The 25193-nt window shown below is 29.6% G+C and overlaps 3 protein-coding genes across 3 annotated transcripts; all 3 read right to left on the reverse strand.

Annotated features, from left to right (window-relative positions):
• Nucleotides 1-6243: 6243 nt before the first annotated feature.
• Nucleotides 6244-7104, reverse strand: TRIADDRAFT_18229 (uncharacterized protein; the record flags this gene model as incomplete). Its single annotated transcript, XM_002108370.1, has 1 exon — nt 6244-7104. A coding segment is annotated over one exon (861 nt), but the record flags the coding sequence as incomplete, so codon positions are not given.
• A 1632-nt stretch (nt 7105-8736) lies between these two features.
• TRIADDRAFT_51260 (uncharacterized protein) lies at nt 8737-12899 on the reverse strand (the record flags this gene model as incomplete). Its single annotated transcript, XM_002108371.1, has 10 exons — nt 8737-8812; nt 9174-9245; nt 9515-9586; nt 9699-9770; nt 10321-10392; nt 10864-10941; nt 11268-11339; nt 11459-11530; nt 12002-12073; nt 12880-12899. 10 exons carry the CDS (start codon nt 12897-12899, stop codon nt 8737-8739), a joined length of 678 nt encoding a protein of 225 aa, XP_002108407.1.
• A 3243-nt stretch (nt 12900-16142) lies between these two features.
• On the reverse strand, nt 16143-25126 carry TRIADDRAFT_51261 (uncharacterized protein; the record flags this gene model as incomplete). The annotated part of the gene is made up of 18 exons (XM_002108372.1): nt 16143-16187; nt 16694-16757; nt 16831-16902; nt 17603-17671; nt 18476-18547; nt 20092-20169; nt 20415-20480; nt 20719-20781; nt 20883-20954; nt 21540-21611; nt 21737-21811; nt 22180-22251; nt 22359-22430; nt 23095-23166; nt 23741-23812; nt 24748-24819; nt 24971-25042; nt 25092-25126. 18 exons carry the CDS (start codon nt 25124-25126, stop codon nt 16143-16145), a joined length of 1215 nt encoding a protein of 404 aa, XP_002108408.1.
• Between the last annotated feature and the right edge of the window lie 67 nt (nt 25127-25193).

Below are 25193 nucleotides of genomic sequence, written 5' to 3' on the forward strand. Positions count from 1 at the left end.
GTTGAATACAATTCAATACATATACATATAGATAGATAGATAGCCTTCCTTATTACTGGTAGCAATCAATTCTAATCGCTCGCTTCATTTATACAGTACTATATAATGATAATAATGCTAAGGACGAGACTTACAACAACAAGGAATAGGTAATCTAGTGTATAAATAAATGTATCATTAGACAATAATTTCAAGGCAACAATTACCTGTTCAAAGAGAAATGAAGAATCTAGTTGTAGTGTAAACATCCCATATATAAGATAGAGTTACTAACTTTTGTTGACTAATTAATCAGAATCAGGCTTGTTGAACAAATGTCAACATCACTATTGATAGGTGCTAAGGGAAATTATGTGAGAATTAACTCATTAACGAAATGACTGTAGATTATATTAATGTTTGCATAATAATCAGCTATGATTGGTTAATGGATTGCTATATTAAAATAATGTTACATCACACCTATACTCTAGAGTTTGATGAGCTGGTATGGTAAATTCAACGATTTATATTGGAAATAACGCTAAGCCGATTCTGTATAAATAGAGAGAGATATATCAAGATAGTAGTCTGTCACCTATTTTACTGCTTCGGTTTTATTAGATCCGCTCGCAAGCCTTTAAAGGTATGTAAGAAACACTACTATTACCCGAACCACAATTAGAGCTATTAGACGAAGGGTAATCTTATAGGACATACTGTAGGTCAATATACTTATATTAATTTCAGGCAACAATTACTAATAATGGGTGGGTAATTTAGTATAGGATATATTAAAGTAAATGCATTCAATAACTTCAAGGCAAAATTACTTGTTAATAATAGTAATCTGTAAGGATAAGTCAATGTATCAAGACCATAATTCAAGGCAATTACGTTTTTATTTTGCATCTACTAACGACCAAGTGAGAGAGTGAAAAGTTTGAAACGCAATTATAGACACGGTAGTCATAATGCGATGAACACAATATATTAAATTTGAGCGTAAAGAGGAATTTTTTGCCTAACTTTATTATGGGTATTTGATTAGAATTAAGATATAGCCTATCTTATTACATGTAGCAACCTGTTTTAATCACTCTTATCATTATAAGATAACATAATATTAAACATGAGACTCATGTCAATGGGAAATGAGTAATTCATATAAATAAAGGTATTGTTAGACAATCATTTGAAGGCAACAACTAGGTTTAGTTTGCAGCCCAGCGGATTGATAAAGTATTTTAAAATCGAGCGATTGAAAAATCCTCAGATTATTAGAACTCGGTATGTGTAGAAAGTGGTGAATGGCAAGAGAAATGAACGCTGAGTATGCAGAGATATTATAATTATTGAATCCCATAATCTCTGAACGAGAATTATACGGTTACCGTACTATTCATAATTAGTTCTTGCCTTCATGCATTAAATACATAGCAATAGAATTATACTTCTAACTGACTTATCCATACGTAAATGTACCTTATTAAGTTAAAATGAAATTTTTTTAAGTTCCCCGTCGCCTTAAAATATGAACGAATGTAAATATTTCGAGCCGCAGGAGATAGCTGCAGTTAGGATGGAATCAGTTAATAATTATTAAGAATAAGGGTCAAAGAATGGGATATGTCACAGTACATGAAAATTGTTCAAGCGATACATGCAAGCCGTAAAGTCATAACCTGCTACCGTCGAAGAATAACTTTTTCAGTACTAAGCTCATCTTAAAACATTCAATTACTTCCTATGGATATAGCAAAGGCTTTACGTTTATAATATAAACCGAATGTCTATACTTGTATAGAGTTGTGAGGCTTTAGTAAATTGTAACACACTTTGAAACAACGCCGATAAGAAAGTTGGTAAACTAAAATTAAGTTTTTGGTATAGTCCGTTAGAAAGTTTGCTAATACCGATCATCATCTCTATATTCCGGTTTCTCTGTTCATGATCGAATAGATGGGTTTGTAATTCTGTAACTGAAATTAAAGTAAAATATTACGCTATCATCAATTTAACTCTAACATTTTTATGCAATATCATTGGACAATCTATTCATTTGACCTATTTATAAGACATTAACCAGAGCTAAAAATAGCAATTTACAGCATTGGCTTCATTATATGCTAAAGTATTAATCTAGAACATGTTGATGCAGAATCTTGAATATTTATTCGCTATAGACCATGCTTGCTTAGCCACTATACTGTACTACAGCTTATGAATTCTATTTCGCATTTATTACATCATCACAGATTCCCCTAGATTTAACTAATTCAACTCAATCTCATCAAATTATTTCATCGTAGTTATTGCATATGAACTAAACGATAAATGCTATACTGAAATAATTTGCAATTTCAATATCTCATTTTCATGGCAGTAATAGTGACTGCATCAATAATCGCTTACCCATTCTTGAGTTGCTTTCCATTGACATCTATTATCAACCGGTGGGCTGGCATTATTCTGAAAATTTTCATTACTTGTTACATTATTATCTGCCTTTAACTTGCATAATACGGCCAGTTCCTCACATAATAGCTTGATACTGTTACGATCATTCATCAGTAAATTAACTTGGCTGGGATATCGTATGGCATCATGAAATACTTCAACTGTTAAAAATTTGCCCAATAATGCTTTAATTCTTTTGCCCTAGATATTTTACATATAATTACACAAGTACAACAATATCATTAGCAATTTTTCAATATAATTCATGATTTTAAATAAATTTATAACTTTATACAGTCACAAGATCGCACTACAACACTATATGTGACATAACATTCAGGTATTTAAGTGGATGAGTTCATTGTACTGCCCTATGTATTGCAAAATGATTCTGTTAAGTACCAATATAATATTGATGCAAGAATAATTCTATTTATGACGCACAAGGCCAAATTCGAAATTAATGACTGAATAAAGAAAGTATTACAATTACTCTAATATATTACGGTAGGTATTTCATATTGTAGCTTAAAACGATACTAAAATTCACGTTGTACTCGGCAAGAACTAAATTTTCCACATAATTATAGCATTTAGTGTAATAAATTAGAACATGTTACATTACCAATTAAACTAATTTACGATCAAGATTAAATGATACTCGTGTAGTTATGATCGAATTATAAATTCGCATATGAGTTCGATAATAAAAAAATAATAGACTGTAATATATCACTAATCATATTGTCATCTATTGATATTCGCTCTTGCATACATATTATAAATAAAATCCATGATTTACCTTGCTAGAAATAACAATATATACGCTGTCAGTGCTGATACTACCATGGATAATTAAATGTGATTGTAGTGAATTGACGGCAATTTCAATATCTTGAACAATGTGAGTAATACTTTCAGGAGTTAAATATTCAGATTGGCAAGAAATGAAGTCCTTTAATGTACATATATCTTCGCCAGATAAGGCGTAACATACTAATCTAAAAGATACGATAGTGTATATTACAATAGTTTTAGATGAATGACTTGAGCAAACTTTCCTGATTCATGAAATATATATTTAATATACCGACGCATAGGTTAAATCTAAACAAGAAATTTAGTTTATCACTCAATATTAGATCATAAAATCTCAACAGAGATACTTAACATGATATAAATATAGTCTATGACCTACAGTTCCTTATCTAGTTGTATCTTGAGTTTTTTGGTATCTATATTACACTTTTCGCCTTCCCTAAACCATTTATGTTCAGCAATGTTATGTAACTTCCAACTGTATAGCTTCATATTACAATAAAACTGTTTCTCTTTCTCCCAGAATTTCCTTTCCTTCTTCTTGTAGCAACTCAGCCAAGCCAATATACTTTCATTATCATGTTGGCTTGTTAGTCTTACCTTCAGACAGTTCTAAAAAATAACATTTATTCTTAAATTTCATATCTATCTTGATCAAATAAAGAAATATAGCCAAATTACGCTATAACATGATTAAAACTGGATACTAGATTGCGGGAATAAATCATACAATTATTACTTATTCATTTACACTACTCAATAAAGATATACAAGGCCCTCACTGTAAAGTAAGAAACCTTACTTTATTCTGTTTAAATTAATGCATTTGTTCGAAATAGATTAATTAAGATAAGCCATTCTATTAGCTATTCGACATTAGAAAGTAGTTAGTTTGTTTATGAATACGCACAAAATAAGAATTAGATTACTAAATTAAGTTATTTATTTACTAGCTCTAGTAATAACTGGAAATCTTGAACGATAGAAATCTTATAAAAAAACAGAATCACTATCATTTCATAAATGATGCAAACGGCTAAGGTACGCCTAATTCAATACCGGTATATATTTTATTAAACAAGGAGGTCAATAACAAAATCGGACGAAAACATCCTTAATTAAATTCAAATTACGACATTATTAAAATATTTCATCTTGTTACCATATTCTCTAGCAATTAATCACGTACTTTTGAGATACTAGATGTCACTGATGATGGTAAAATCAAAATTTTCTTATATTGGTGGAATTGATTTATGCAATCTAATCAGTTCAATCAGGTTTATAAAAGAAAAAATTACGATCAGTACAAACTCTCTTCAAGGCTTTAATTAACATCAAGCTAGCGGTTTAGTCAATAGTTAATTTATCCTAGGAGATATTTGGTATCCATAACTATAGATTATAGTGGTATAGACTCTATGCTAGAGTAAAGATGATTATATACAGTAAGGTGTTGAGCTACTAATAAGGCTATAGGTAAAAATAGAACTGTAAATCATGCATTAGGATATGGTTAATTCATTGTACTTTGGCTGGTGTGAATAATGTCTACGTAAGTACTGTAGTCGTATCCATATTGGATTAATGATGGTCCGCAGTAGAATAGTCTTTACTAAGAATAATTTAACTATGTGAAATATAAGGTATAAGGTTGCCATGCAGAATGTAGCTGCGAATGCTACGAAAAGTATAGAAGCATGCAACTTTAGATTATTCTGTTAGTTCGTTCTTGAAGTTTTTAGTAGTAGTATTCGGCTAGAGTAGAGCTGTGTGTAGTTAATCTTTGTATAAGATTCAATAAAGCCCTTATTTTTCTAAAATTTGGAATCTCGAGATTGGTATATATCGCACTTCGATTTTAAATAATATGTGATTGAATCCGTAATAACTTCTATTAATTTATTTTCAGTCTTAAACAATCTAGCAGTATATCATCAATTTATCTGCATATTCGATTTCGCTATTCTTCATAGAGAATAATTGTCACACTAAACGCCTGTCTACCACATTTAGTTTACAGATAGGACAGACTTATGAGGAAATAAGGAAATAAAACAATTATAGTGAACTGTTTGGAATTATGTGGCGTATGATGTTTATCTTCATATAGTACTGAGATATTAGGATAGTTCGATTTTATTAGACTCTAATATGTTGAGATACAGTGAATAAATTATCGTGTTTAGAATTTTCAGACTGGACACTATTATTGTCAATCCTAGCCGTGTTATAGGTCCAAAGCTACAATATCAGTACAAATATAAATCCCTTTTAGGTGCACATATTATTACCATACTTAATATAGCTGGAACCTATCACCACCAGTTTACTAACACTATCCTACGGCTAAGACCTTGCTATATTGAATCGAAATAAAGCAATAATATTTAAGCTACAATTATTTAAATAATTTCTCAATAGAAAAGTAAAGAAAATAATTTTCAGATATAGAGTTTACTGATATTTACAAATAACACTACACAAAGAAAATCAGGATTCTGCCATTTTCCGTTTAATATTCTTCTTGTTTTGAAATATCAAATAACTCTTCTAGTTTACTGCTGTAAGCTATCGAAATATTCACTGGAATGTACGCATATAATTGCTTATTCAAATTCTTAAAATGTTAAACCAGAAAATTGATACTGTTTGTATGAGTCTATATTCCAAATCGCCTAAAGATTTCTGAAACATTGTGGATCTCAACTTTCCAATACTGCGACGAACTACAATTACTAGTACCTTATGTTGTAATTCTGATATGATTACTATTGCCTTGTTTCACATAGTTTTTGTATGGTAACATAACTTTGCGGGAAATACTAAAAGTGTGACACAGTATCAAGTTTAAAATATGTAATTTCCATATTTCAGCAAGACTATTCAGTAGAAATGCGCTGATATATGGTAATAATAAGTAAAGAACCTTATTTTTCCAAGAAGTCCAGCTAGATAATACGGGTACATCTAATTATGTCAATGCTAATAGAATATATAAATACCGTAATACTTACGCCTATTAAAGCTATGCGCTTGATTTTTCTTCAGATTATTACTTTTTTCCGATTCTGTTATGCGAAAGCAGCAAATGAAATTTCTCATAATTGTAATGGTATGATCAATGAATGTTTTAGTAAACATTGTGTATAGAATTGGATTGATACATGAATTTAAAGGCAAAGATAAGACGGCAACAAATGTTAATAAATGAGTCTCCAACTCAGATATAACTATGCCACGAATCAATACAATGTATAATGGTAGCCAACATATAAGATCAGTAGCTACTATTGTAATCATTTTAGCAAGAACAATTTTTTCCAAAGTAGATATTTTCCGCCTGGCTGCTTTGCGTGATTTAGTTAAATCGATTATAATGGTAAAATACATAATGCTAATGATGATCCAGATTATGAATGTGACACCACAGTAAGTTAGTAACCATAATTGCAAGATTGGATTTTCGATATTACCAGGTAGGCAGACAGCATTAGTGGCATATAAACGATTGTATGGAGGCTGATTATTGCCATAAAGTAGCGGTATGCCCGCAAACATAACTGCAATTGACCAAAATATAACGAAAATGAATATAACCAGTCGCCTTGACAACCGATAGTTATGAAATGGGTAGACTAAGAATAGAAAACGGTCTACTGTGATGATAAACATAATGAGTGTTGACATTAACGTCGAAACTGAGACAAGAAATGATGATACTAAGCAAAATGGACTCCTTAACCAAACTTCGTGATATTGGGAAAAGTGTCCGGCAAAATAGACGTTAGCTGATGCGATAATAATTAAGTACAATCCCATCAATAAATCAGCAGCAGATAGATTAATAATTAGTGCTCTGACTATAGTATCATCTTTATTTTAACACTTGCATGCCACATAATGGATAAAATATTTTCAATGATAGATAGAATACCAACAAGCCAAATAAAAATTCGTAATATTTCATGTGATAAAATATCATTACACGTTGAAAGGCTGAATTGATTAGGTAACGGTCGGCATATACTAATAGTCTTTGGGGCATGGCAACATAGATATTCTCGAGATGAAAATCTAAAAATCAAAGTTACGCCTATTATATATAGAAACATCTTTGGCTATCTGCATTAAGAATTGCATTTCCTTCACATTACTAGGAAAATTAATTTTCGAAGTTAATCAAATACTATATTTAAGCTTGTTTCTTAAAGTTTAAATGACTTAAGCATTGAAAGATGTTAAAAATGACGTCGATTGAAATATATCGATAGCAAGTAATATATAAGAGACATTTTTATCTCTTAAGTCGCACGATATTAAACTCATAATTAACCTATGATCCCAGAACTAAAGCAGGGATGGCTTAATTAAAGCATCCACTATACTGTACTGTAATGGAACTCTATTTTGTGCGGCAGGGGTTATTGACTGACCTATGATATTAATAATAATTGCTAAATAAGAATAGAATTTAGGTTACTTACTGTCACAAAACAGCTTTGCAACAAGATAACGCAATATACGATCAATAAGTCAATTCCTTGAACCATGTATCAAGGAACGATATCTGCACTATCACAAACACTTTTTTGCTCAACTAGCAGACTATACAAAGACTTAGACGCCTCGTATTTTACGTTAAACACTAAGTTTGAGAATTCACTTTATTACACGATATACTGCATTTATATACTATTCCTCAATAGCTCATGAGTCATAGTTAATACAATTAACATTGGAATCATTTACTGAATTAGATATTAATTTTAGCTACTGCTCCCTTAATGCAGACAACAGTATTTACGAACATAGACATGTAATGACTAATACAGAATAGTCAGATTACGATATGTCCTATCACGGAACATTTCCATGATAATTTGCAATCTACCATAAGTAAATTACAATCACAATGATTGGAACTGTAAGTAGATGATTTGTATTTCCTATTATAACTATTAATTTCAGTATGTGTATAAGTGTCACTGTCATAAAAAGTCAGTGCTATATTAAAACACAGTATATCCAAATTAGAAGTTAACTAAATAAGGATAGTCTAACAGAATTATCCTAACATAGATATTTCTACTGTAATACAGTATATAACACTGTAACACTTACAGATCCGTTATTTCGCCAGCTCCAATTAATGAATATCTGGAGAATTGAATCAAAGGATTGTTTTTTATGTTTCTGTGAAAATGAAATTGCAAGGATACAGAGTCGATTAAAATCTCAACTAGCCACAAACTTAGTAGATTTGAATGTGTAATCATTTTTATGGTCAATAAAATAGCGATTTCTCCAGGTAATAAATACCAAGAAACTTCTCTATTCACTAGTTTTGAATTCTTAAAGTTTCGAGCAGTAATCGTAGGGTATTTAATCATTATTAGACTGGATAAATCGGAGATTTCGTCAGGCAATAAATACATTGCAATTTATTATCTACTATTCTTGATTAAAATAATTTTCTTACAGTTGTCGTAATTTTTTAAACCCCGCTAAACAGTATGGTCCAAGCGTCACGATGTTATTATCGTCGACACTCCTAAACAGGTATATTTTCGATTTCGTTAGCTAAATTTGTTTAATACCTTATGATCAATTTAATATTCTATAAAAATAAATGTTACATCAATGTAGAACTAAGCATATCTTTTAATAGGTAGATTTACACGTACAAAAGTTCCAAATTTGAAGATGCAGCGTCAGGAGTTGTACATATATCAGTTATATTATTTCTATTAAGAAGCCTATGTCAAAATCATTTTTAATAGAGCATTTATTAGCATAAGATATTCGAAATAAATTTAATCATTATGGTTAAACTAAAATAAAAGCATGGAGTTATGTTTCAAATTATGGTCAAGAATCGAAAAACTTGATTGAGTGATTATAGATACACTTACAGCTTTTTCAAGTTTGATAATTTTATCAAGGAGAAATAATCAGTATTTTGAAGCTGATTTTTATCGAAATTCCTAAATAGAAAGGATTGCATCAAGAAAGCGATAGTAATTTAATGGCACACTTTGAATTCTATCGCTTGGCAAAAATTGGTCTTTATTACATCAAATATAACAATTAAATATTAAAATCTTATATAGTATACATATGTGATTTTATCTAATCTGTGACAGTATTCAAGACTGTTCTCTATTTTATCTGAATTAAATAACATAAAAGGTCTAAAAGATTGCTATCAATTTATTTAAAAAATTATAAAGGAAGTATTAGAAGTACGCCTTACAATCGATTGATATTGGCTAAAGGCGAAATACCTCCTAAGCCAATAGACTTGAGTTCACAATCTGATAATTCGCTTCAATATGAAAGTTATAAGAAGTTACGAATATTTATGTATACGCTACCGCTTGTAGTACTCCTTCTAAAATAACTAGAAAAAATCGATAAGTCAATATTTTAAAACTTACAGATGTCTAGTTCGGTATAATTTCCGTAGTATATTTTCCGAAAGTTGATCAAGGTCATTGCCACCTAAAATTCTGTTAACATTGGATGTAATTAATTTTATTAGTATTAGACCAATTTACCCCACCACGTCATTTATCATTAATTGTTATATAATTTCTCAATAAAGAGTTTGAAAATACTCTACAGTTCAAAAAATTGTTTTCTTTCCGAAAATATCGGGACCAAATCGACAGCTGATAGGTTGGAATAACTTAGACCCCTAAAGGTTGCGATTTAATTTTATGTATGCTAAGAAATCTGGTATGCATTAATTTTAATATGTGCTACTTATAATATGAAAAACATAAACGTACTATGGTTAAGATGTTTATAAATTATGAATGCATAATTTATAGTAAAGCAGTAAGTAATACTGAATTGTTAATATCCATAATAAAGAATTTACTTATAGGTTGTTAATAAGCCAGTGATTTGATATTGATTACTACAGAACGATGAATTGACTATTTCAATAATTAAATACAATTTCCAATAAATTGGAAATTACCAGTAAGATAATTGTATAGGAACTCGTAGCAAAGGAATTGACGGATACTTTGTAATTTATAATTATATACTTACAGGCTTATCATATTGACTAGGTTTGTGATCAAACTCAGATTAACCCCTGACAAATTATTGCTATCTAGATATCTGTAACATAAAATAGACAAGAGTCACTTTTATGTAAACCAGTAAGTGATTTTACATGATTTTCTATTCTTTAAATGCCGAGATGTGTAAGATAACGATGGCTTCTTGCGCATAATTTTAAAAAATTTAATATGGTAGATATTATGTGATTCTACAGTAAAGGTATCACAAAACGTAACTTTATTTGTGAGCAACAGTTATACAAAGACCAACACAGGATACAGTAGTGTATCAACATCATTTCCCACTTCTAAAAATGGAATAGTTTGCAGATTTCACTTTCGCTTATATGATTAAAGCGATCTTATACATGCGCTGCTAAATATATAACTACACGATAGAGTTTTTAATCCATTGATATTAATTAACTTATTTCCATTTTATTATTTGTATATCAATCGCCAATTTTTTATGGAAATAAAATTAAGGTTTGTTTCAATTGCTCTAGTTATTTTGAAAAGATTTACTTACAATTCTTGGATATGAGCAAGCTCTTTAAATAAAGCGGCATTGATTATGGACTTGTTAAATTGGCAGTGTTTCATTTTCCTACGAAGCGACAAATTATGAACTTGGCTATGTACATGATGTTTGATATTCATAGGCGATATCATTTTTGGCATAAAACTGGTTTATACTAAGCAGAAGCTAACACCAGAAATATTGTAAACGATGACTAGCAAGAAAAAAGATTATTACAATGTCCGAAGAGATCTGAAATGGCTAAAGAGACGTAAATCAATAGATTGCAAGTTAGGATTATTATTCATGTATCTATAATCAGGATAAAAAACATTAAATAAATTCAGATATTTAAAACCTTCAGATTTTTACTCATATAGTATAGTAACTGTGCACACTGCGATAAATCTTACAGTTCCTCGAGAAATGGAAGCTGCCTAAACGATTTTTCTTTCAACCGGGTTAAGTAACGACCTCCAATCGCCCTTTGGTATTATATCATTTTATTATACATTCAAAGCATTAAAATTAAGTTTATCAACTTTCGATTTAGCTATAAGAACTCGATTAAAATATGTTTATTATATCAAAAAATATTCCTTACAATTTCTGCAGCCTAATTAATTTTACAAAAGCAAAATCAGGAATATCAGAGTATTTATTAGAAGCTAGATCCCTAGAGAAGGAGCAATTAATCGTTAAATTTATAGCCCTAAATATAACAGTATTATATCGTCTTTAAGTAATGGCTGATTGCAACAGAAAATATCTACATATCGTGAAAAATTCGAATAATTGCTTAAAATAACCACTAGTACTTTCATTTTTGTATCATTCAATCAATCAAACAATTCATCCAAATGCAAACAGCTGTTCGATTATAACCAGCTTAGATTAATGCAAATAACAAGAGCCTCAATTATAAGGTTAATGAACTAATTTATACAGGTTCTAATAAACTTACAGTTCTTTTAAAATTATAGTATTTTCGAAAAGATCAACAGGAATTTTTTTCAGTTGATTCCCAACCAAAAACCTTCATTTTTCAAATTATTGTTGATTTGCCAACATATGCAGATTAGTAGATTATATCAGTCGTAGTATCATCACCTGCTAGAATATCTATGAATCATGTGATCATACTTACAAGTGCGATATTGAAGAATTTATACCGAAAGCTCTTTCATGAATACTATTTAGTTTGTTATTGCTTAAAGTCCTATTTGAATAGAAGTTCTTCGTTATCTTAGTCAGTATTTGATACCCGTGCGATAGCATTTTATATTAAGTTCTAAATTTGACAAATTTCCAATCAAAGCAAGAAATTTCAATTATATATTAGGAATAAATGATTGTTTTTACTGGTAATACTAATGATTATAAATCTAACTTTGCTATTCATGTGATTCATTAGCCGACTACCCTATTTCTTACAAGTGCAGTGGTGCAAATGGCGAGAAAGTATTCAGCCCAAGATACTCTATAAAGTTGCTCGTCAACCTCCTAGACATAAAATTGTAAGTAAACAAAATCATGGACTGATATCGGTCAAGAGTTTCCTAAAAATCACCTTCCATTAATCATATTGAATGATAAGGTTTATGATTTCATATGACTGAATGGATTTTGAAATTAAGCGAATACTTTTCAAATTCATTTAGGAAAAGTTTACAGCTTAGCATTGCTGTAAAAATATCGGATCGTTAAAGAATGCCATTCTAGTCCAAGTCACGACACACTTTATTTCACAAATACAATTTTTTCTAAAAATTACCCCTAGCAACTGCTAGCATATCAGTACTGTAGCATCTCTTCATCTTCAGACAAATAAAATACCTATTTATGCGTGATGCTTTAGAAATTTTATGAAACTCACTATAGATAAAGTACAGAAATATTCTAAATAACTATCACGATTAATTTGGTGAAGCTAAACAATTAATTGCAATAAAAATGAGAAATTAAATTGATAATTATATCCATAATTAGACTATGTTTCTCCTGAGTTCAAGTATCCTTACTTACACTATATTTAACGACCTCATGTCTTTGAAAGTTCCAGGCTCTAGAATCGATATTTTGTTGAAAGATAACGACCTACGGATGAAAATATCTGTTAGGTTGTCTAATCTGCATCAGGGTACTACAAAGATTTTGGCTAGTTTTGTAGCGACATTATAAGTTCTCTCGATCATGGATATTTATCTCAGGGCAATTTGAAGACTTTTAAATGATAATTTATTAAATTAACATAAAAATAGTCTAAAATAAGTAACTACGGTTTTGTACACTTATTATAAAGTAATATTGGCACACCCAAGATATGATAAGTACCGCCATGTTTCCTTTTGTCAAAATAAGAAGCTGACAATACATATATTTGTTGTGCCGAAGGACATGCAATCTTACATATACATTGCACAGTGCACTAACTCACAGGTTTTTGACAAGTAAACATTCGGAAAATTGCTGACGACTAAGTTTTTCAATTCTATTCTTCTTCAAGGAGCTTTGATGAGTATATTATACAATAGCAATAATAATAGCTTAAATTTAATTAAAATGTTGAGAATATTCTCTAATATTGGTGAAATATTGTCATAATTTATTCCTTTCATAACAGAATTTCTTACAGTCTTTCCAAATGAGTACCATTGCATATATGCTTCGGTAGAGTTGCTAATCGATTTGATGATAAATCTCTTTTCAGAAACAGAAGATATAATATAAAATTTTAACACTGGTAGTCATAAATTTGATATAATACTATATATAATAATTTAAGTTACTATCGCGGCTTTATTACAGCTATCATAATCACACTATTATACTACAGAAACATAATTTTGTAGTGTCACAAAACAACTTTCGTGATCATACCTAAACTAGTCTATCTACTCTTATAGTTCTCCAACTAACTCCGAAAATCCTCAGTGAGGGAAAACTAACTTATTCCTATACTATAGTAATCGAGTAAAACGATAGGTTTAGGTTAATAAATATATTTATTACTAGCCCGTTTACATTAGTACCAGTGTACTCTACGTTAGCCTCTGTGGAACTGAGATTAAAAATTAATAATCAAGCTTATATACAATTTCATATGTCACACCAATAATCCCGGTGCTAATCTTTCACGTTAAATTATATAATGTGCAATACAGGCTTACTATAGACTATCGTGAATTGACTACTAGTTATATACGAGGAACATCAAGCTCCGTAACATGTAGTTTTATCTCGATTGAGCAGTTGAAGGTTTGCAAGCGTTGCATAATAAGAAATTAATAATTGCGTTTTTATAACACTGCATAAAGCAAACATCGATACAGGATTTATAACAGCCGGAACTATTTCCACCGTTCCATCACAGCAATCATAATCACGTTATTATACAGTAGAGACGTAATTTTGTTACTTCAGTTCGATTGAGCTATTGAAGATTCGTGCACGCTACATAATAAGAAATCAATAATTGTGTTTTTGCATATACAACATAAAACAAATATCGACACAGAATTCTATATTCTGCTATCTGACGTTGCGATCATCACTATTTTAAGTATCAGTATTATTAGTGCATATAGACGATAATGAAACTGTAAAAATACTGTATGATCTTTAGGAAGCTAGCGAAACCTGTTGTCATTAATTAGATCTACAATTCTTTATTGGACACTGGGCAGCAAACTGCAATAACTACTTATGGAATCGTAATTTAGTTTGTTAAACCGAAATATAATCATTTCTTTGCGTCGCTATGCAAGTTATCCTCCGTGATACCACTTGCAATTTTATTAAACCTAAGGAAATAATATATCAGATAATTTAACTAGGTAAAATTCGGTAGTTTGTAGAAGGTCTTCAAAGTTGTATTGAAACTATGGTATAAGGTGTCTTTTTACAAAATAGATGGTCGTCGGCATATACTGTATATTACTGAGAATTCCAAAATCAATATTTTGTATACTTGTATATAAAAAATATTTTTCTTTTTAGAAAGCGCTACTTCGAACATTTTAAATTGAATTATAGAGTTAAAACGTAGGCTAATTAAAACGTACACTTCAAACAAAAATGGAAATTTGGAAAAGAATCCATCATCAATTCGTCCAATTCTGTTACCTAGTAGAAGGCTATTTCAAAAAGAACATAGATTGTATTTCGTAAGCAATGTACTTCGGAAAATAATCTACGAATCGACAAAAAGGAGTATGTAAACGATCTTCATTAACAAAGTTATTACCAACAGTTACACTATAAATATCTAATTAACCTGAATAGAAAGGACTAGAATACCGTATAACTATCTATCTTGTACTAGAATTGGCAAAATTTTAATATAGAGTTAGTAATGTGTAAACTTATCAATCCGACTATATCCTTCATAAATATATCTAATCACATATTTATGTACGAAATCTAATTAAAATGAATGAAAATTGAATGGTTTAAGAATTACTTACGAAGTAACAAATGGACGTGAACGAAATCAATTACTATTATTGAAAACATATTATCAAATACTCACAGGCGTTTTATCAATTTTTTTTTCGAATCTGAGTTTTTAAGTGAATGAATAAAGTTGTAGGAAAAATTTCTGAAATAAACAGATTAATATCAGTTAACCTTTAGTTGAAATTAAAAAATGGGCTTGAGCACGCATTGCAAACTAGAATATATTATGGGTAGTGAAAGTTGTTGGCAATAAGACAATCTTAAGACTTGCTGTTCTAAGCTTTGTAACTTTATGAGCAAAATTAAAAGCTGGCTGTTCTTTCGTCCTCATTTACCTTTAATGGACAAACATCTACTCTAGACTAAACTACGGAATTTAAATCCTTTTCAGATTATAGCTGTTTTATCGAATAAGTGCTCCAAATATGTCCTTGATATGGAAGTGAAATACTTTGGTCACTAATTAATATCTTTCAATACGGTACAATAAAAGTGATTTCCAATTGTCTACAACTTATGAAACTGTTAATTCACTCGATCAAGTAGCTAAGAATAATGTGTTGAAGGATACTATGCTGAACTTATATAGAACATTTTCATGTTGGATTTCTGGGATATTAAGATTTTACGTGGAAAATGGGGTAAGAAAAAAATAATCTTGGCCACTATTACAGTTTACAAAATAAAGTTATAAAATATTAAAAATATCGGATTAGGAATAGTAATAGTCTTCATTTGCTCATTTGTACAGTATATAAACTTAGCCTTTACTTGATTGAACCAAATCTTACGCGCTAATTTATTATTCAATCCTTTTGCAATAGCAGCGTTTATTTTTCGACTAAACTATCATAACCGACTTCGAGGTAACAACTCTAAAAGTTAATTAGTTATAATTATATTATAAGTTGATAAATGCTTACGTACATGAAGGAATTCGTTTTAAGAGAAGAAAACATTGCAAAGTCTAATTCGGAAATTCCGTTCAAAGAAAAATCCCTATTGCAAATTACTTTTAGTTACCATACTAATAAAAAATTTACAGAATTGTACTTTCAACTCTGCATTTCCAGTATTAGTTAATATCGAGAATTAGTTTCACAATCTACTAGTATTTCATAAATGTAGCTTGAAAGTTTCCTAGAAATATTTCTTTCTATAGCAATTACTTATTCATACAAAGTCAATATATAAATAAGTGTCAGAAATATTATTAAATCCCAAGTTATATAGCGTTATTAGATAATTTAACAGTCGCCTTACACATAGAAAATATCCGATAGTTTCCGGAATAAATCATTTGGTAACGAGGTTATTAAATTTTTCCCTAACTGCCTAAAAATTTAGGAGAATCAAAAGTTGTAATACAATCTAATTTTACCGTCAAAATTAATTGCTTAATAAGAAGGCCTTTACCAACTCTAGTAATTTCCACAAGCAAAGATCTACAGTAATTACCTAATTCGAAACTTACTTATAGTTTAAATAATACCATATACTCAAAAAATAATCACTTACAGTGCCTGAATTGTTTGCAGCTTCTGAAAGTGCTCTGGTTTAATTTCTCGGATACCACAATGTGAGCAAAGCCTAAATTTAGTCATATTGTCATTTCATTAGAGAAGACTATTTCGAAAACACAGAAATATGGCCAGTGTTCATTAAATCACAACAGTACGGCAACATAAATGATGAAGAAATTTACTGATTCGCTGAAACAGTAATTTCTATCTATTGTTCCTTTTAACAATTTCTCGATTTTATTGAGAACCATTACGTAAAACGAAGATGTCATAAATAGCTAAACTTATAAATTGGATATCATAAACCTAGTAGAATTCTTATAGCTATCCTTGCTCCTTGTTGATTTTAGGATACACTTAATAAATTACAGTGGTTCTGTTTTAAGAACTCAAATCAAATTTGCATAATCTTTGTATTTAACATCAAGAACTACCACAAAAATTTCCGCTGGTTTTAGTATACAACATGTACTACTGTGAGAGCTATATAATTTGCAAACCATATGAGTAATGCCAATCTTTATAACGAAAATATCAAAGTAATGCTAATTATATAACTATTAATTATATCGTTAGTATCAAAATGAATATATTTATCTTACTATTAAAGCACAGTGATTATTTGTAATATTGTAGTAGGACTAGTTCTTCTCATTTTAATTAGCATTAATAAAATTGCGTTAATATTTTCCTTATATAAGAATGTTAAACTTAATTTAACTGAATCAAAAGAAATCTACTTTGCTGTCATAAGATAATATACTAACAATCCAACTATTATTGGACTCTCGGCGTATTTGAAATTATCTGGGCCTAAGCTTGTGCCACTCCATTGCCTATTCCATAATTTTAATAAGAGATAAACACGTTACAATTTTTTTAATAAATCCATTTGCAGGAAAGGTACTTTTATCAAAAAAATTTTAATTATAGCACAAACAAGGTGGTCGTATAAGGAAATGGTCTCTTTCTTAGACTTTTTTCTGATGTTATAAATTCTTTTAGAGGATTTTCGGCAAAATTTCTAAAATTATTACTCAATAAGGTCAGCATATCTAAAATTTGTAGCATGTATTTGAAAAATCAGAGTAACATTCGATTCTGGGCTATCGTAGTCATAAAATTATTATGAGCTGTCGCTTACAACACCATATGACTAGCTATGCTGATATAATATTATAAGAGTAGAACTGAAATAAATTTTTAAAACTGTTTAGGTAATAGATTCCTTTGATGGGCCATTTTACTAATGAAATATTGATTAGACTGGTAGAGAATTGTAGTTAAGAGCTGTACTTGTAACATAATGGTATTGTCTCCAGAAATATAAACTATGATAAACTGTAACAGAAGGGAAAATGTAATAATCCTACATGAGGGTTTATATTGTTATTAGAGATACTTACAAGAAAAATAAATGACGAAAGTTTTCGAAGCAGCCAAAGCTTATCCGTTCTATCCGATTTCCATCGATATGCCTACGTATAATAGCCTCAATTACTAGAAAGCTAATATACAGTAATTACCTTACTATCATTGAGCAGTAATATTGGTTCAATGAAAGCTGTAATTAATTATTAAACATAATAAAGACTGAAGTTGTATTTCGAAATTAAAATTGTATGATATTATCAGCTTACAACTCTAGCAATCTATTTAGGCCAACAAAAGTCTTCTCTCGGATAACAGACAACTTGTTCATTTCCAAAAATCTATCCAAAACAGGACATTAAAAATATCACTTTATGATTCTTTATTACCCTAACCTTACAGTCCATTTTTTAGAAAAAGTCTATAGTTGCAATATCTCGATCATAAGCTTATAATAACTTGTAATTGATAGTTACAGAAATTGTAAATTTATTAAATCTTGGAAAGCGTATTCTTGGATATTTTCGATGAGATTTAGTTTTAACGATCTAATACGAAATAAACAAGCGCGCAAGCTCATACACTCAGTAGAGTTATAGAATGCTAACTTAATACGATTATGAATCTAATATTTACGCATGCACTTTCCAGTTATCTGCTATATTATAAATTTACAATAATTTTAGGTTTCCAAGCGACTTGAATTGGCCAACTGTAACGTTTACTAGATAGTTTCTTTCAAGCGATCTGAAAAAAAATGTAAATCAGTTGCAGAAAGGATTTCGGTTCGTAGTTTCAGAAAAATTTATCACAAGGTTCAGCCAGAAGCATTGCTATAGGAAGGTAGTATAAAGATGTAGCAATGCTAATTATTATTCTCAAATTTAATGAGTTGAAACAGTACATAACTAATAAAATCACAACATTATAGCAAATGAATACACGAAATGCGATAATTTAACTGATATTTATGTCCAATCACAAATCTTATACATTCGAATAATTTTATAGAATTACTTTGCGATTTCCGTTCGTACGCTTAGGAATAACTACGGTACGGAAAGTTTTAATAAAGCTAATAAAATTGCTTTAATAAGCTAAGACTGGTATTGCAACAGGTATTAAATATCTATGGCAAGTCTACTTGATCTAGTTACATTCCTATCCTACCATAATACATATATACCGATAATTTTCTAATAGATACTGATTATCCTAATCTATTTAAACTGAATGTTATGGAATTTTAGAGAGAATAAATAGTTCTAAACAAGTATATTAGAGCAACTTTATGATAGCAAACTTAAGATTTAGATATATTTTCTAGTTTAAGTAATATAAGTATGTTTTACAAGGTCTGTAGCGTGGGCATCCTCTCGAAGCTGTGCGTCTCGATGAAACTGATAGCGTTCGACCCTAACTGACTAAGAATTGTACATCAGTTCGTCTGGAGTCTATATGTATTTTACATTAAGGTTACTTATTTAGCTAGAGAAACAACAATCTTAAATAAAAAATCAACAACCCTCAATGCATTTCACTTTAGCTATTTTATCATTAAATTGAAACTGACTGTCCAATTACGAAATATTAATGAAATTATAAAAGAATTTTCATACAGGTATCCTAGCAATGGTAGATGAGGAAAGCTATTGTTGCTAATTGTTTGAATTCCATTGTAATTTAACGCCCTATAGACAAATTGTTCAGTATTTTAATGCTAATACCAAATAAAATTTTATACTCTTAACACATTTTTTCCTTAATTATGTTTCGTTAGTAATCATACAAAAAAAATAAGGACTTTTGTTGGTTAAATTACTCTGTAAATCATGATAGCATTATAATAATAAATATATATTTTCCTCATCTCTTGTACACTTACAGTCGCTTTAAGTTGATTAATCCTTCAAATCTGGTCCTTTTAATCGTAAAGGATGTATTTTGTGCATTTGTTATGATACTAAGCAATTAATATTACGTTAATTAGTCATAATTTCAACTTGTACTGCACAAGACATCATAGCAATAAGTGAATAGATTGCATTCGAGTTGAATTAAATGCTCGGATAACGTATTATGCGCTATTAAAATTTGAATAGGAAGTATTAGCTTGTCGTTTTGTCAATAAATATGTGACACTCTGCTTCAATATTCTACTAAAAACCATGGATACCGTGTTGCTCAACGTTTCATATCTGAACTTACATCCAAGATAATAATGGATTCTGACTAAAGGTATAGGCAGAATCTACATGACTTGGGTTAATGTATCTAGATTGGAAACAAACAATTTAGTCCATTTTATTAAACATTTGTAACAGCAGGCCTTTATCTATGCGGTTATTGATAATGTCTTCATAGAATGTATGGTAGCAATCTCAGCTTAGAAGCAAGTTTAAAACATCAAGAAATTTCATAAAACGGCAGCTCTAACTTTTATGCAATTAATTTTAATGTATATGAGACAGAGATTTACTTGAAATAGAGTCATAAGCTAATTGATACTTACAAGCGCTGCAACTTCTTCAATGCTGATAAAGCTCTTTCATTGCTTTTTTCCTGACTTATCAATCTTAATTGTTAATTGAAGATTCATTACGTGAGATTTTGTCTTGAAAATGATGCCTTTTCTAACATTTGCTTTGATAATCTGTCAAAACATTTTGTACTCACAGCACTTGAGCATTACTGAAGACTGTAAATGCATCTGGGGATATATCTGATATCGGATTATTTCTTAAATTTCTATTTGTTGTAGAAATTATGATTAAAAATTTTTCTTTTAATTCTTTGACATAAATATTGTTCAAAACTACATCTTCGAAGTATTTCTAGCCAGCTTTTGCATAAAAGATGAAAAAGCTAACAGGTTCCGGCTCTCTAAATATTTTATTATCACTAATTCTATAAACATGAGCCATCGTTAGCTACGACAGATCTTCACCAAAAACGTATAATGTAATTAAACCTCTGACCCTGCATACTTATTTGGCAGCCAATAACCTGTAGAGTGCTAATAATAGATTACTTACCGTACTAAACTGACGATTTTACTTTATATTTTTCTACGAAATACTGATATGAACATATAATATATTTAATTCTTACACAAAATATAATCTAGGAAGCGGTTTGACGGAAGTAAATGCATCCAAATGAATGGTAAAAATTTGATTTCCCTCCATATTTCTGAAACATATTACACAACATTTTTGATATATGAAACCATGGTTTATATCAAAGCAGGATATAAGCAGTTATTTATAACATGTTTAAAAATATTCTTTTATTAGAAATGCTTCCTTTAAGTTGATGCTATTGAGGACTTACAATGTTCTCAATGCATACATATTTGATAGTGATGTTACATTTAGGAATGAAATCATGTTTTTTTGTAGTAATCTGTTAAAGTGCAAAATAGTAAAGGCAAATTTTATTATAAATTAACGAATTTTTAATTAATGGAATTGTAGCAAATTTTTGGCCTAATTAGACAATAATCTCAGGATAAAGGTACGGAAACTTACAAAGTATTCAAACTAATTAAACATTCTCTTAAGGCTCCAAAATTAGCATGCTTGATATAATTTTCATTAATGGATCTGTAAAAGTACAAAATCAAATTTTACATGGTAAGCCTTATAATTATGGTTTACAGTTACATACATATAACCTACATCATACGGTATAGATAAGAATTAAGATGTTTATAAAAACATTTAAGTTCAATTTTTATTCTTAGGCCTATAATAAAGGTTTAATTATTAATTATTTATGCCTATCTATAGTTGAGATGGTAGTAGCAGTTATCACAAAATCTTATATCAAGAGTATAGCATTATTGCTAAGTTAATGCTTTGAGAAAGACAAATAGATTAAACTATGGTCATACTTTATATCATTTACAAAAATATGAACACAGACATCAAGACTCTAATTGCACCCTTTAGATCTATATTAACAAACTCACAGGATTTTTAGCCGCCTTGAACCAAAGCAGATGTTTTCATTGATAGATTTAAAGCGATTATTATCTAAGTTCCTAATATGCAGCAAATATATCTTAGCGAAGAATTTTTCAGGTATAAAAATCTATATTCCTAAAGCGTTATTAGGTGAAAGCATGCTGGTACTCTTTGAAAATCTTACAAATGTTGCAGAGAAATAAGGCCTTCAAGTGCGCTTTCTGGTACTTGCTCTATCATATTATCTTTTAAGTTCCTAATAGGACAAGGTAATGGAGAAAGCTTTTTAAATTCATAAATTGTATTTAAGCGAAATAATTTTCATTTTATTAAATCAATTAACAAGGTGAACTATATAATGCTGCCACGGACTACTCTCTAGATAAAAAAATAAAAAGTATTCTGCTCTTCTAGATTGCTACAGTCAATTACTATTTTAGCTTAGGTCTGGAACTACCCTCTAGACTGCAATCACAACGGTAAACTTCACAACTTCGAGCTACTTCTACTTTATTCCAACTAATACAGCCAACGCTATATTCTCGTGAAAGCTACAAAAATCAATTGCTAAGGAGCAATATTTGCAATTACGAGTCAATCATAAAGCTTAGTTGACCAAACCTACATAGGAAGAAATCTACTAAACAAATACTTAATCTATACTACTATTGAAGGTGCATTTGCACCTTGACAAATGCATATTTATTTAGGAATCAATAAATGATATTAGACGATTCTAACCAGCTATGACCCAAGTATTATCAGAATATAAGAAGAATGTATAAGAATAACGTTATCTATAATTCTTTACCGTTTATTTACGTTTACCATTATTAAATTACAAAATGGCTAAACAATATTTCTATCCGAAAAGTTGATTGTGCTCGTAAATCGTGTAATCTTGAAAAATTCGTTCTTACATTGTTTTTAAAGAATACAAGCCATAAAATGTCATATTGCTAATGTCCTTGATTTTGTTCTTGGATAAATTCCTGAAATGCATCAAAACGAAATGATATTATTATTCTCTGTAAACTTTTCATTAGTTGGAGAAAATACATGTGCTAGTGTAATACCCATAATAGATTCCTAAGGATATAAATTTTAAAATAAATAAATTAATAATATACGGTGGTAACCATGATCAGCTTATTAATTAATGCTTAAGATCTACGCTAATTTGGGAATTGATTCGCACAGCATCATAGCATTTAAGCTACAAAATAACATCTACTTTAAATGGTATGACATATTAATAATTTATAAGTTTATTACATCTTCCTACGCACTAATTTCGTCGTAAGAGCAGGTGTCGTACTCGATATTACGGTAATTTCAGTAAATAATATTGCTGACTGAGAAATTCTTACAGCGTAATACGGAATTTTGCTAGTTTGGGTATACTTATGATGTTTATTCATTCCGCTGTATAATGCAAGTGTATTTGTCGAAAACATATCTTACTATGCTTTAAATTGTTTTAATTTTATGACATTAGAAAATTCATCGCACCTTTCCTGAATCTAGATTAGTAGTAAAATAAAGGTATTTGACAATATTACTTACAAATCGGTTAGTGTACCAAGTTCTTTGAACGCTTGATCACATATTGTGTAAATGTGACTGTTTTGAAGCGAACTGTAAATTTAAAATGATGAAACAAAAATCTAAATTTACTACTTTATTACAAAATCTACAAATCAGATTTCTGGAATTACTTATATGATTATTTGATACCGTAAAAGAAATTAAGAATTATACGATCATCAAAATCATTTTACCTTGTAAACAAATTTTATACTTTGAAATTAATGTTTAATAACTTTTAGCATTAGAGCTATCGATAAATTTCTAATATGGATATTTTTCTTTGTTTATAATGATAGATAAACGATTAAATATTATAAAAACATCCGTTATTTCGATATATCTGCATTAGTAGTATTGTAGCTATTAGCTTACAGTTTTTCAAGCCTTGGTAAAAGCTTAATAATCCCACAATCCAGATGGTGAATATATCCCATTGTCAATTCGCTTGAAAAATTAATAAAATTTACTATACTTGCATTGATAATTGAACTTATCTAACAGGTAGTTGCTGTATTATAATCAAGACATTATCACTACGAATACAACATAACTGCCACTTTTAGTTTCTTATCTGTTTTAAAGGCTACTTTTTTATTCGCCTTAGTTTGTATTTTAACTAAGTAAAAATTGAAGGCCCTTAATCCTAGTTCACAATTCGACTAAGATGTACTCCAGAGTAAGTCAAACGCTTAATGCTATTATTACATACATCTACGTAATACTGGAATATATTTCACATTAGTAGTTACGTAATAGATGATGAAAATATATTATCGTCTCTTACAAAATACAATATGTAAAGGCATAGAATTATTTTTTTCTAATATATGCCATTGAATTTCAATAGATGGCATAAAATCTATCAAAGGTTCAAATACAGTGAAGCAGCCTAAAAGAATCGATACTAGACCATCAATGACAACTATAGAATTCTAAAGGCTTAAGTTTTAAATCAAGCTTTAATAATTAAAAGTCATACTTACAGAATTGTCAGATTAGCCATATTCTGGAATGTAGTAAAGGCCAAACCTCTATGATTCGTACTAGAGAATAGTCTAAAAGAATTTACCATTGAACTTAAGATGGCATAATTGGATAATTAACATAATAGTTTGCTCCGTATCTTTTCATTTCCTAAGACAGCAACTGTCATATCATCACTTGATCGATATTGTAATACGGTCTAAAATACTCTTATTCACATACGCGATACTAAGGTGAGGCATTCCCAGACCAGCCTTTTGTGGTATTTCTTGGATTAAATTACGAGACATATCTCTGCATTATAATTAAGAATTAGTTATTATAGCATTCAATAAAAGTGTACCTTAATAATGCAAGATTTAACCAGGTTATTTCCATGCTGTATTCTCAAGCGATTGTAAATAATTGTCATAATAAAATTAGTCAGATATTAACTATTGTACGC

Source organism: Trichoplax adhaerens, genomic scaffold (assembly GCF_000150275.1).
Source record: "Trichoplax adhaerens TRIADscaffold_1 genomic scaffold, whole genome shotgun sequence".
Taxonomy (NCBI): domain Eukaryota; kingdom Metazoa; phylum Placozoa; class Uniplacotomia; order Trichoplacea; family Trichoplacidae; genus Trichoplax; species Trichoplax adhaerens.